This window comes from Camelus ferus, chromosome 27 (assembly GCF_009834535.1).
Source record: "Camelus ferus isolate YT-003-E chromosome 27, BCGSAC_Cfer_1.0, whole genome shotgun sequence".
NCBI lineage: Eukaryota > Metazoa > Chordata > Mammalia > Artiodactyla > Camelidae > Camelus > Camelus ferus.
The window spans coordinates 24,107,418-24,120,018 of record NC_045722.1 but is presented as its reverse complement, the minus strand read 5'-3'; the positions used below and the strand labels follow the sequence as shown (position 1 = coordinate 24,120,018).

Below are 12,601 nucleotides of genomic sequence, written 5' to 3'. Positions count from 1 at the left end.
AGAAGCAATGCTTTTGGGGTCCTGCAACATGTGTTCCCTTCCCAGACTGTCTCCCACCGTCCACTCTAAGAGCCCCGGCCTGTGGCCTCTCTTAGTGCTTTCCCCAGGTGCTATTACAGTGGCGGCCAGACTGCCACAGGTAGACAGGTCTCATCTGGCCACCCGACCAGGAACAACTTCTCCCTCCTCCCACTGGCTGCAGACCTCTCTCTTCCTGATCTTTCTAAGATGCTGGACCTCTCACTCCCATCACCTGCCCTGTAAGATGATCTTCTGGGCCCTGGTCTCATACCCATGAAGAGGCTGTCAGGTGTCAGAAAGGTCAAAGGTTTTGGAGTCCTGTGTCTCAGAAACAGTTCCCTTATTTGTGAGTGGAGGATGGTAATCCTACATGACTTCACTGTGGTCCTGAATCAGACCAGATGAGACCACTAGGATGAAGTGAAGTGTAACTGATTACAGACACCTCAAGGGCAGCATCCTCCTCTTAGAAGCATGGTATCTCACACACAGCAGGTCCGCAGAAGCGTCCCCTGAGCTGAACAGACAGCATCAGCTACACGCCGGCCCGGTGGCCCCGCCCCACAGTCTAGTTCCTCTACATATTGGTGCAGCCATGAGCACACTCAGCTTGACCCGGCCCCTGCAGAGCTGAGGCCCTGGGGGCCCAGCAACCTCACATGTCTTGTCCCTCTGTGGGCTCCTTCCTCTGTGCAGGCGGCCAGTGAGTGCAGCCTGGGGAGGCAGCGGAAATTCCGCAGGGAGCCCCACAGCAGGCTGGGGAGGGGGCAGGGTGAGAGCTGCCCTTGACCCCCACCAGGGCACTGCCCACCCCTCCCATCCCTCAGAAGGCTCATGATGGTGACTGAACGTCCCATCGAATTCCTGTCTCACGTATTTATTCCACAGACCGTTATGGCCATGTTGGCTCTGGGTCTGATTGTCACCAGGATCAATATGCTCACCTCCACAAGCCAGGCTCTTGGGCTGGACCGCAGCCCTCAGGGTGCAGGGGACGGGGGCCCAGGGGCTGGCCCAGCACCACATGTGCAAAGTCACACAGCCATCCCTAGAAAACTCTGCTCGCTGCAGCGCCTGGCCCTCTGTTTGAAATTCTGCTCAAACTCTGGTGCAGTGGTTTGCATTTTGTCATCCCACACTGGCTGGCAAGGGATTTGGTCAAGGAAAAATCAGTTGTCGGATGCTGAGGGGAGATCATCAGGAAGTGGCGGTATGAAAACCCCCAGCAGCTCTGAAACTGGGAGGAGACAGGCTCACCCTCTCCAAAGTGAAAGAAAAAAGGCTGAGGTAGATGGGCTAGAAAAGACCTGAAGGTGGATTTGATTCTGAGGGAGGGAGAGAGGAGTCATTCCACTCTGCCTAACTTCTAGAAAAACAAGACATAAGAGTTCTAAAATCACAACCAGAGGCAAATATGTCGCTCTCTGGAGCCAGGCAGACCCTGCTGGTTGACCTCGGGCAAGTGGCCTAACCTCTCTGAGCACCAGTTTCCTGCCCTGAGAGATGTGGATGTTAACACAGACTTCAGAGCCATCCAGCCCTTTGCAGAAAGAGTGGAACCCAGCAGGGGCGCTCAAGGTCCACCAGTGACAGTTCCTGCCATGCAGACAGGCTGGGATCTGAGGCAGTGTGAGGCTGACAGGTCTCCGGGCTCCCAGTGCCTGAATGGGGACACAGGTCCACGTGTCCCTCCTCCCCTGATTTTACCAAGATGCTGGAGGAAATGACAGAAGCAAAATACATCCACTACCCTCAGATGGGAGGAGTGTATAAGCAGAGAAGAGCAGATGATAACTTTCAGACAAAATAATCAGTTGATAGCAAAGCAGAAGGAGAATATGAATTAGTATTTTGACTGTTATTCAGAGCAAAAAAGAAAGGAAACTCAAATTCAAAGAGGATCAGAGCCCCTTCTGTAAAAGCCAAGCTCTGGGAGACTTGGGCGCCATCCCCCAGGGTCTCTGAGCCACTCCCCTCACTCACTCAGGGTACTCTGGCCCCTTCGGTTCCAAGGACTGAGCTAGATGACATGTTCCCGCCTCACAGTGATTAAAAAAAAAATACAGTTTAAAAAGTAAAATCATGACACTTGCACAAATATAAAATGAACGTGTTTCAAAGATTTTTTTTAAGTCATTAACTAATGAAGGAAACAGCAAGGTGGCCAAAACCAGTTGGAGGCAGATCCAAAGGGCAGACATGAACGCAGGCAACCAGGACCACCTATCCAGTCTGATCTCAGAGGAGTCAGCACACTGCACAAAATCCATCTGCCTCTCTATGGTCTGGAATCATCTGCATGACTGCCAGTTCTAGAACTTACAGAGTTGAAAGATAGTTCAAAAACCACGACCAGCTGAGTCCGCCAGAGGATCTGACACCCAGCCGGTGCACGTGACCACCAACACGCAGCACACACCCCCGATGCCCGCTCACCTTTCCCTCCTTCTCCATTTATTGTTATTATTATTTGCATTTCAAAGGTTTTCACATCCTTTCCTGATAGGCTGGTGCACCTGATCTCTCTGCCAACAGCACTTGCCCCCTTGATGCTCTGACTTCTTCCGTGGCCTCCCTCTAGCCACTCAGTTGGTCTCACACCCCAGCTCTGGCTCCGGCACCTACTAGGCTCTCCCCCGATCCTTGGAGCCCCAGGAATTCGCTTAGCATTCTCCCCTCCTCTCTCTCCCTCTCTCTAGAGGGCATGGCTTTCTGTTTGTCTTGATCTTGGCTGTTACATCCTCAGATGCTAGAACAGTGTGTGATAACAGCGTGTAACCCTTCACTAAATACCGGATGAGTGAAAGGACAAATTAAGAACATCAAACAACAAGGACCTACTGTAGAGCATAGGGAACTATATTCAATAACTTGTAGTAACTTATAATGAAAAAGACTATATATCTATGTAAGAATATATATATCTATGTATGTATAACTGAATCACCTGAAACTAACACAACATTGCAAATCAACTGTGCTTCAATAAAAACAAACAAACAAACATCAACAGTGGCAGCAGTGAGAAAGCGGAGGTGTGGACGGACAGCTTAGAGAAGGATTTTGGAGATGTGAGCACAGGCTGGCTATTTCTTCTCACTTCCTAAAAACCTACTCCATCCACTTTACTCTACACCTTTAGAAACAGCCTCCCCAAGAGTAGGTCTGAAGATTTGATAATGCAGATGTGATAACAGCACATCCTAAAAACTCCTTCTTTAAGATCCAGGGCTGAAAAACTACCTTTACTCCACTGGAGGCTCCTGCCATATCCGATATCCTTTCAGTGATGCCTCTGCCCTGATTCCCCAGCTCTGAACCCCCAGACCAGCCATGGCTGTGCCATGGGCTGCAAGCACCAACCCCTCACCTTCTTCTGCAGCCTTAGCAGTAATGGCACTGAGTCTAAGAGATTCACTCCCTAAGATCCCACCCCACACGTGGACTGATGTGGTACCCTGATAACGCATGCAGCCCATGGGGGAGCAACTGCCACTCATGAGGATGCAGGTCCAGACTCGTCTTGGTGACCTTTGCTACCTGCCTGCCTTCTCTGTGTTGGCTGAGAAATCCCGAGTCCTAGGATGCCCCCCACCACACACATCACGCCTATCCTCCCACCAGGAGCCGAGATTGGATCTTCAATCAGAACAAAGTGAAAATTATTGGAACTTGAGTGGGCTGCTTACCTGCGCTGTAGCCGACCACGTGGACAGCCATCCTGCCCGTGCCCCAGGCCCTGACTGCCGCCCACGTCGAGTATGAGCAGCCAGCTCAAGGCTCTGCACAGAGCACACGTGGTCCGTGTGCGGGACAGCTAAGAATGACAACCCCAGAATCAGCTGTCAACCTCTGGCAGATAAACCCCCGACAGGTCCCTGTGGGGCCGGGCGCCTCTGCCCACAGCAGCAGCTTTTTAACACATCTTGGATTCCCTCCCTCCCATCTCACTTCCTCTCTCAAATAAACTCTGCGCACTCAAATCCTTGTCTTGGGCTTATTTCTAAGGAAACCTAAGATACTTGGGAAGAAAATTAATTCAATTTCATTGGCGACTCATTGATTAGCACAATCACAAGCCCCCACTGGGTGAACCACACTGCGTCTGGGTGTGTCCTGCGTGTACTGCCCTCTCCCCAGGCTCTGCCACCAGCCACAAGGTCCTGGGAACATGTGACAGAAAGAAGGCTGTAGCCAGAGGCCTGTAGCCTCAGAGCCAGACAGTAGCAGCCTGCATATATGCAAATGTGGTTTTGTAGAGGCTATAAGAAAGGGACGGCAGACACCCCTTGCTGTCCAAAAATCCAGAGCCAACAAAAACATCACCAAATTACATTCATCAACAAGAATTCAATTATTGTCATGGGATTTTCTAACTAAACGGTGCAAGAAGTGAGAAGCCCAGAGAGGCTGAGGCAGCTGCCCACGGCTGCACAGCACAGAGGCAGCTAAGATGACTTTAGGGTTCAGGCTTTCCTCTGTAAGGCCTTTCATCCCACCCAAAAGGCACTGTAGCTCCTCCTATGGCTTCTGGATGACTCATTCTGAGGGAAGCCAGCCACCACATCATGAGGTAATTTAACTCATAAAGACTCCCATGATAAGAATTAAGTCCCCGAACTAAGGGCCAACATCAGTTTTCCAGCTATCTGATGAGTCACCTTGTTAAGATGCCCCAGGCATGCTCCCAGTTGACTGCAGCCCCAGCTGACACTGGGCTGAAACAGCATGAGAGACCTGGAGTCAGACACCCAGTGAACCATTCCCCAGACCCCTGACCCCCAGGAACCAGGAGAGGCCACAGACACCCCTTGTTTTAAATCCTCGGGTGATTTCTTCTGCATACATATGACCTACAGTAAATACCGTCTGTCCCAGTTAGGACTGGTCAGGGTTCCTTTACCTGATGATTGGTGTTTTTTAAAAATAATTTCTGGAAAATTCCCAGCCACTATTTCTTTAAATACTGCTTTTCCCTCATTTTCTCTCTTCTTTCTACCTTGGACATCAATTAAACATTTTAAGATCTGCTCACTCTATTCCCCAAGTCACCGCGTTTCTCTTATTTTTCATCTTTCTGAGTCTCTAGGCTGTATTTCTGTGTAAATTACTTCAATGTGTCTTTCAGGTCACTGACTCTCTCTTGATTTGTGAATCATCTGCTATTTAACCTCTGACACTTTTTGAATTGATGTGTAATTGACAAGCAAAAAAGCACAGATCTGGGGTGTATGGTTCAGTGAATTTTGATGCAGATTATACTCAGGGACCCAGAACCAACACAGAGTCAGACACAGAAACCGCTATCATCTCGAAAAGCTCCCTCATGCCCCTTTCCAGCCCGAAGCCCCTCCCAGAGGCTATCGTTTTATGGATTTGTATCCCCTCTTCTAGAACAGCAATAAACGTAATCAGACAGAAGACAGCACTCAAAAAAGTGCGGAAGAAGGGAAATCGTGACAAGCCACCCACAGTTGCTACTCGCTTTGAGCAAGATGACTGTGTTCAGGCAAATCTTGGAACTGCAGGCTTAACACAAAGCAGAATGAAGCAACCAAGAAACTACCAAAATCAGCATCCAACAGGAATGCTTTTATCAGCTCCCAGCCTCTCCTCGGAGCAACCCAGCCAGCTGGCTGGCGGTCCTAACTTGTCCACCATCCATCAGGGAAAGTATAAAACAGCCCAGCCCAGAAATGCTGCAGAGACAGCCGTTTAACACTGACCCAGCCTCTCTGAAACACCGAGATACATATATATATATATATATATATATATATATATATATATATATATATATATATATATATTGATATAAATATAAAATATATATTCGAATCCTAAAGATTTTTTAATGCTTGCATAATACAAAACCAAGTCAGAATTACAAATACTATGCCAAGTATTACTATAGCTTCTGATTACCAAAATTACTTCATTAAAAACGTTTTAAATAAATGTAATTTTTCCTAATGTATGGCATTGAATGAGATTAAGACTTTTGGGGTAGAAGTAATTTATTTTCTTTATATGTGTGTGTGTGTGTGTGTGTGTATATACATATATTTTTTAAGCCCAATATTTTATCTTTTTTGGGGGGGGATTAGGTTTATTTGCTTATTTTTTTAATGAAGGTAGTGGGGATTGATCCCAGGACCTCGTGCATGTGAAGCATGCAGTCTACCACTGAGCTGTACCCTCCCCCTTATTTTCATACATACCACTACTCCACAGAGGTTTATCTAATTTATAGACAGACGATGTACTGTATCTCAAAAATCATTTGTGGCTCATACTAGGACTCCGATATCTAGCTGGAATGGAAGGAGTAATGTGATACACATGCTGGTGTTTCCCCTGACCTGAATCCATGCTCCTTCCTAAACCACGACTCACACAGAAGGATGGCATGTCCCCTCCTTAAGGAAACACACACACACCCACACACACATAATGAACCATCACACGTGTCCACAGAGAGAACACATCATTGTTTGTGCCTCGGGCTGGTGGTAAGCATTAAACACAGCATCTCTCAAAAACCCCAGTAACAGAGTATCAAAAGGTCAGGACCTTATTAAATTCAGGGCCTGTTTTTGCTCCTTCCTGTGTCAATGTTTTGACTCAGTCCCATGGTTTCGGATTTTCCAGGCTGCCAATGTGATTCCCCTCCTCTTTCTTCTTGCGCTGCCCTGAGCAGCACTGGCATCACAGGGAATCACCCCCTTCCCTCCTCCTAGCGCCGGCATCCCCCTTCCTCCTTCCACCTCGTCTGTGCACAGACATTTATCAGGTGTCTCTAGATGCCCAGGAGAGGTGGCAGGACCCTCATACCATGGGGCACAGGAAACTCTTTCTAGGAGGTTCTGTGATAGAGAGATGCATATGGAGTCCAGAAGCCAACTGAGGTCTGGGATGCGGAGGGTGGGCATCCCACGCTGAGAGGGGGCAGTTGTAAATGGCTGGGGAGAGTCAAGGTACATCAGTGAGGTGACGGACAAATGTCGAGGTGGTGAACCGCAGGTGAGAGGAGACTGCACGGGGAAGGCTGGTCCACACCCACCTCGGGACTTGGATCCAGAGACCAGAGAGAGGCCAGCCCTCAGAGGCAGGGATAATGAGGTCATTTTGTGTCTCCTCATCCTGCGGGCTCCCCGGGGCACCCTCAGCTGAGTGCTCCTTTCAGCCATACCTTCATTATGTACATCTGCTTTGGTCCTTTCTCTCCTCCCATCTTTCCTCTGACTTCCCTGTCACCACTTCCCTGTCTCAGCCTGGGATGCCTGGTCTCCCCAGGGCTTGTCTTCGTCGCCTCTCTCCCTCCGCCCCTGCCCTGGAGAGCTGGGGATCACTTCTCCTCCCTCACCAAGGCTGGGCCCCTCCCGACTCTGCCCACCAGAGTGAGGTGAACAGGCTGTTCTGGGTGCCTACACTCAGTCCCCAGGGGATCCAGCAGCCCCCACCTCCTTCCTCTCCCCCTCCCCCCACCAGAGTTGCCCACATCATGTGGAAAAGTCTCCTGGAGGGAGGAGGCAGCCAGGTGGCCCAGGTGCAGCCCCAGCTGAGGCCCTGCCCACAGTCACTGTCACTGCCAGCCCTGGGGATGCGCCCCCCACATCCCAGCTCATCTGAGCCCCAGCCCACTGCCTTCCACCAGCATCTCACGAAACAGACAGGCAGCTACAAGACCTAGTCAGCCCACAGCATGACGAGAAATCACACATTTTTTTAAGCCACTAAATTCAGGGTAGTTTGTTTGCTGCAAGATGCCCAACAATGTGTCTATGACTGGCTTAATATCTTCTGTACCCTGCTTATTCCACACTGCATTCATGTGGACCTGAGTGCCATGTACTTCGCAGTTACTTCAGATTCAAGGTCCCATATCTTGTTTCTCAGAAAAAAACTAAGGCAGAAAAGGAAGCAGCTTGGATAGACCCCATGATGGAGGCTGTGGACGCATCAATAGGGATACGGGAGGGAAAGGAAGGAGGAGGACGGTTACCTGGAGCTTCAGGGGAAAGACGAGGGGAAAGGAGGGGCGTGCATCATTCCTGGGGGCACCTGTCAGACAGAGACGGCTGGATCTTTGCTCCTTGAAACTCAGTTATGTGTAGAACACTTAGTAATTCATTAGTCAGAATATTAGAAACTCTGAACATTTTATTTATTGGGGTTCAGGGTCTGACAGATAAGCCATAAGAACCATCTCTTATAGCCTCATTATTAAGATTCTATCATATTATATTTATTCTTGATTCCAGATGAAAAAAAAAAAAAACTGAATTGAGAACAGTGAAAAACCTGATTGGCATTTCTTTTTAAATCGCCAGACCATCTTACTTGAAGCAGAAATCCTCCTCATCATGCCTGTAGACACACAACTATGTTACTATTTACTCTCTGCCGAGTACTACCCTAAGCATGCTGCGTACACCCGCAATCATCCTTCCAAACTTTGGGAAGATGGCATTTCCCCCGTTGTGCAAAGGAAGCATCTAAGATTTAGAGACATAGTAAATATCATGGCCAAGATTTACACCCAGACTTGTTCGATCGTAACACTTTCCCTTCAGCAGTCAACTGCAATGCCCCTCTTATAGGCTGAACTGGCCCCTCAAAGTCACAGGTCAAAGTCCTAATTCACATGCTGCAGTACCTCCGAGCATAACTGTATTTGGACATAGAGTTGTTTTGTTTTTTTTTTTTTAATTGAAGTATAGTCAGTTACAATGTGTCAATTTCTGGTGTACAGCATAATGTTTCAGTCAAAGAGGTAAGTAACTAAGTTAAAAGGAGGTCACCAGAGTGAGCCCGAATCCCATGTGACTAAAGTCTTTATAAGAAGAAATCAGGAAGGCACCCGGCATCCTTCTCCTCTAGGAGGGACCAAGGCAGCAGTCATCCCTGAGAAATCCCTCTCCTGTCTCCCAAGTTGGTTATCACATTCTAAACCTTATTGGAAAGAAGAGATTCTGGGTTCCCTTATTGGACTATGCAGTTTGGCAAATCATTTCAGTGCTTCAAGAAACTTAGCCTGGATACCCGCCTTGTGGGCTTCTGCTCTACAAATCAGATGGCCTTGGATGACTGCTGAGTTGTTCCTCTCCAGACTTGAGGAGGACAATCAGAACACGTCTGCTCTCCGCCCTTCTTCTGTCAGGTATGTCTTTCCGAGGGTGACTAGAGAAGACAGTCTCCCACACCCAGCAGCCCCGTAGAGGACGCTCTCAATGCGCATCGGGCAGCACATCAAATGAGGACCTGGGTCCAAACTGTGGACTTCAGCCAGGCACCCCACTGACCAGACACTTTTCATGCTATGGCTGTAACTGCCGTCATTCAGGGGCAAAGGGACTGCCACATGCAAAATGTCTCAGTGCCAGTACGCCCACAGGTACCTACACTGCTGTAACCACAGCCCTACAGACACAGCCATCAGGGGCAACGTGCTGAGACATGCAGGCTTGTGTGCCAGGGCAGAGAACACTGGACACAAGACAGGGCCGCTTCTTACAAAGCCTTGTGGGGCTCAACAGTCCCAAAGTATAGATAACATATCCAGCATTTCTATAAACGACTCAAATATCCTTCATTGTTAACAGGCGCAAGAATGAAATAATTCTTTTTCCTTTTTTGTCCACTGTCCTTACCTGTTATAGAGGAGAATGTCTGGCTTCCAAATCTGGCCATCTGGGAAACGAACCGTCTTCACTCCCGGGTACTCTGACATGTTCCATTGTAAATAGTGATCTGTCCAAGACTGACAAACACAGGCGGCAGCATTAGTCTGTAGCACTTGGCTCCCTTGCTTACTAAGAGATCTTATGAGATATTATTAGATAAGTTCAAACTAAAAAGAGTGCTAGACACTTATTTACATAATTGAGTTGCTATCTGTAAAATATATGGAAACTGGAAATTAAATAACCCTTTACAAAATGACTGTGAACAGCATAAAAATCCCATTTAAGATCCTGTTGTCACCATGACCACAGTCAGAGGGTAGCATCAGAGTTAATTCCAGTCCCCTGCCTGCCCCCAAGCCTTCCCCTACCACAGCAGACAGGTTTTTTTTTTCTTTTTTTCCTAGCCAAATGAATAACTATTTTGCTTTCAAAGTTTTCCACTGTAAGGACACTTTAGAAAAACAAATGCATTCTTTCAATTAGAATAAGAACCAGGAAGGAAAAAAAATGGAGAATATTTATTGCCATGAAAGAGCTTCATGCAGCTGCAGGAGTACCTCTCCCACATCTCTAAGGATGTGATTTTGGACTTGAATTATTTTTTTTCATGGAGGAATAGTGCTTCTGACACCACAACTCAAAAATGCCAACAACTGCCTTGGTGGTAACACACTGAATCAGGACACCAGGGTACAGGTGAAGACGCAGGAAATAGTCATAAACACGTGAACACGGGTTCATCTCTCTGGCACCAGGCCTGATGTTGGTTCTTGAGGGACCTTTGCAAAAGGAAGGCCCACATCTAGGGTCCTCTGTCCCAGGACCATGCACACCGGTGCTACCTGGGGTCAACTGACCGTGTAAAGACTGCTCAGGTAGGATCCCACCTGCACTGCTGTACAACCAGCGTCACCCACAGGGTCACGGGGCTGCCAGGGTTGGGCCCAGCAGCTCCTCCAGGTGTTCCATCATCAGAGAAGACCCCAGTAAAGGCCCCCATCCTGTACCCAGGACCCCTGGGATCACCTGCTCTGGAGCTCAGACTTTCTTAGGCTTAAAAAGGTATGTGACGTAACAGCCTCGGCTGGGATTGGGCATCTCCCCATAATCAAACATATCGTTATTGCAAATATATTTGCAAACATGCGATTATTGCAGCAAACGTGCATATTTATGCTGAGAAAATAAGTGTCTCAACTGCGTATCCATTTCAGTTTGACTTTAGACCCAAAGAATTTGATGTAAAGTTATAAAAACATCAAAGGAAAACAATAAAAACAAACAAAATCCTTGTCATCTTCAGAGCTGTTGAGATCTGGGGATCCCAGCCAAGGGATTGTGGGCCTAGACCTATTGAAACTGGCAATAGGGGTCAGAGGGCATGTCCTGGAGATCCCACGATCCTCTGCAGAGGACAGGGGAGCACCCTCGTTCTGGGACTACCTGAAGTCCACAAGAGGTGGAGTAACAGCATTTACAGCCACGGACCTCTGAGACTGAAGATGCGTTATGGTGTAATGTGCTGATGCAACACCTGGGGCATTGAGGATAGAGACCCACCCCTCTCAGCTTTCTGATTAGACGTGTGTGGTTGGGAAGAGGAGACGGCCCAGGAAGGGCCAGTCTTGCTCTGGTTGTTTTGCATAAGCCCTTCCACACTGAGCACCTGTGCTTCCCTTACCACATTTTCAGGTCCCGCCCTGGGATGCTTCTCTGGGTTGGGAGCCGATTATCACGGAGCCTGACCCTGTCACTATCACCACCACATGCAGAGCAGGGCTTTAGGGCCCCCAGAACTGCCCAGGAAGGTAGGTGTGGCCGGCAGACACCCTGCCTGCTGACATGATGGGAGAGCTTGGTCCCTCAAACATAAACCTCTCCTGATGGCACCATATCTGAGCAGCAGGAAGCCTCCCTGGCAATTCCTCATCCCCTCTGATCTTTCCTCCTTGAGCTGCTATTCAGCTGCATGTGCCCCATGGGCACGCATCCCAGCCATCTTGCTTGCTCAGTGTCGTGCGTGTGTGAGCTGTGCTCACCAGGATGCAGGGATATCAGCGTGATTACTATTCCTATTTACAAGAGAAAGCCGGAGCAGCGAGAAGCAACATCTTTTTCGCCAGTCACAGAGTAAGGGCTCAGAACTTCATTATCTGACTTCAAGGGAGGTGACCCCTCAGGCTCTACCATGTATGGTGGGTTCCTCTCACCCAATGTGTTTGCATGGGCAGATTATGCACCACAACAAGGGAGGCTGCATCTTCCCTGGAGGTGCCACCCTCCTGCTCACACTGCTCTCCCTTAATCCAAAGTCAAGTTGGGTCTCTCCCACCCTCACAGCAGAAAGCGGGGCTGCAGGGAGCTTTGGCATCAGACAGACTTGGGTTTGTAACCAAGACTCCAGCAGGGAAGAGCTGCGTGGGCTGGAGCAAGTGAATCACCCTCTCTGAGCTGCAGTTCCCTCACATGTGCCCCACACCATCGGGCGCTGTAAAGATGAAATAAGATAACGTGTAGTGGCAGGTGAGTCACACGGCCCTGGGAGGCATGTGATACAGAATGGCTTTAAAAGGAGGAAAGTTCCCCCCATCTCACAAAATCCTAGAGGATGTGAGTGCTGTAGTAACTGAGTTGCAGCCAAAGATGGAGAGAGTGAGGGCCAACTCAAGGTTGGGAAGCAGAGTGGGGACCTTGGTGCCAAGAGTCCTGGGAGCAGGAGCAGAGCTCAGGGGGCCCCCTGAAATCTTTACAGATTTCCTAAGAATGGATGTGGGAAACAGCCGGGAAACTATCACATTCCACAGAGAGATTGTCTCTCTTATCAAAGCACTCACTGCTCATTTAGCTTGTAGGGCCCCGGAGGGCAGAGGCACTGAGTAAAATCTTTGTAC

General features: G+C 48.7%; 1 protein-coding gene across 1 annotated transcript in view; it reads right to left on the bottom strand.

Moving 5' to 3' along the window:
* The window catches only part of CHRNA7 (cholinergic receptor nicotinic alpha 7 subunit), a 54,037-nt gene extending 43,976 nt beyond the window's left edge, over window positions 1–10,061 (bottom strand). The window contains exon 1 of the mRNA XM_032468947.1: window positions 9,675–10,061. Coding sequence (XP_032324838.1) covers window positions 9,675–9,754 — 80 coding nt within the window. The 5' untranslated portion in view covers window positions 9,755–10,061. The remainder of the gene's footprint in view (window positions 1–9,674) is intronic.
* Between the last annotated feature and the right edge of the window lie 2,540 nt (window positions 10,062–12,601).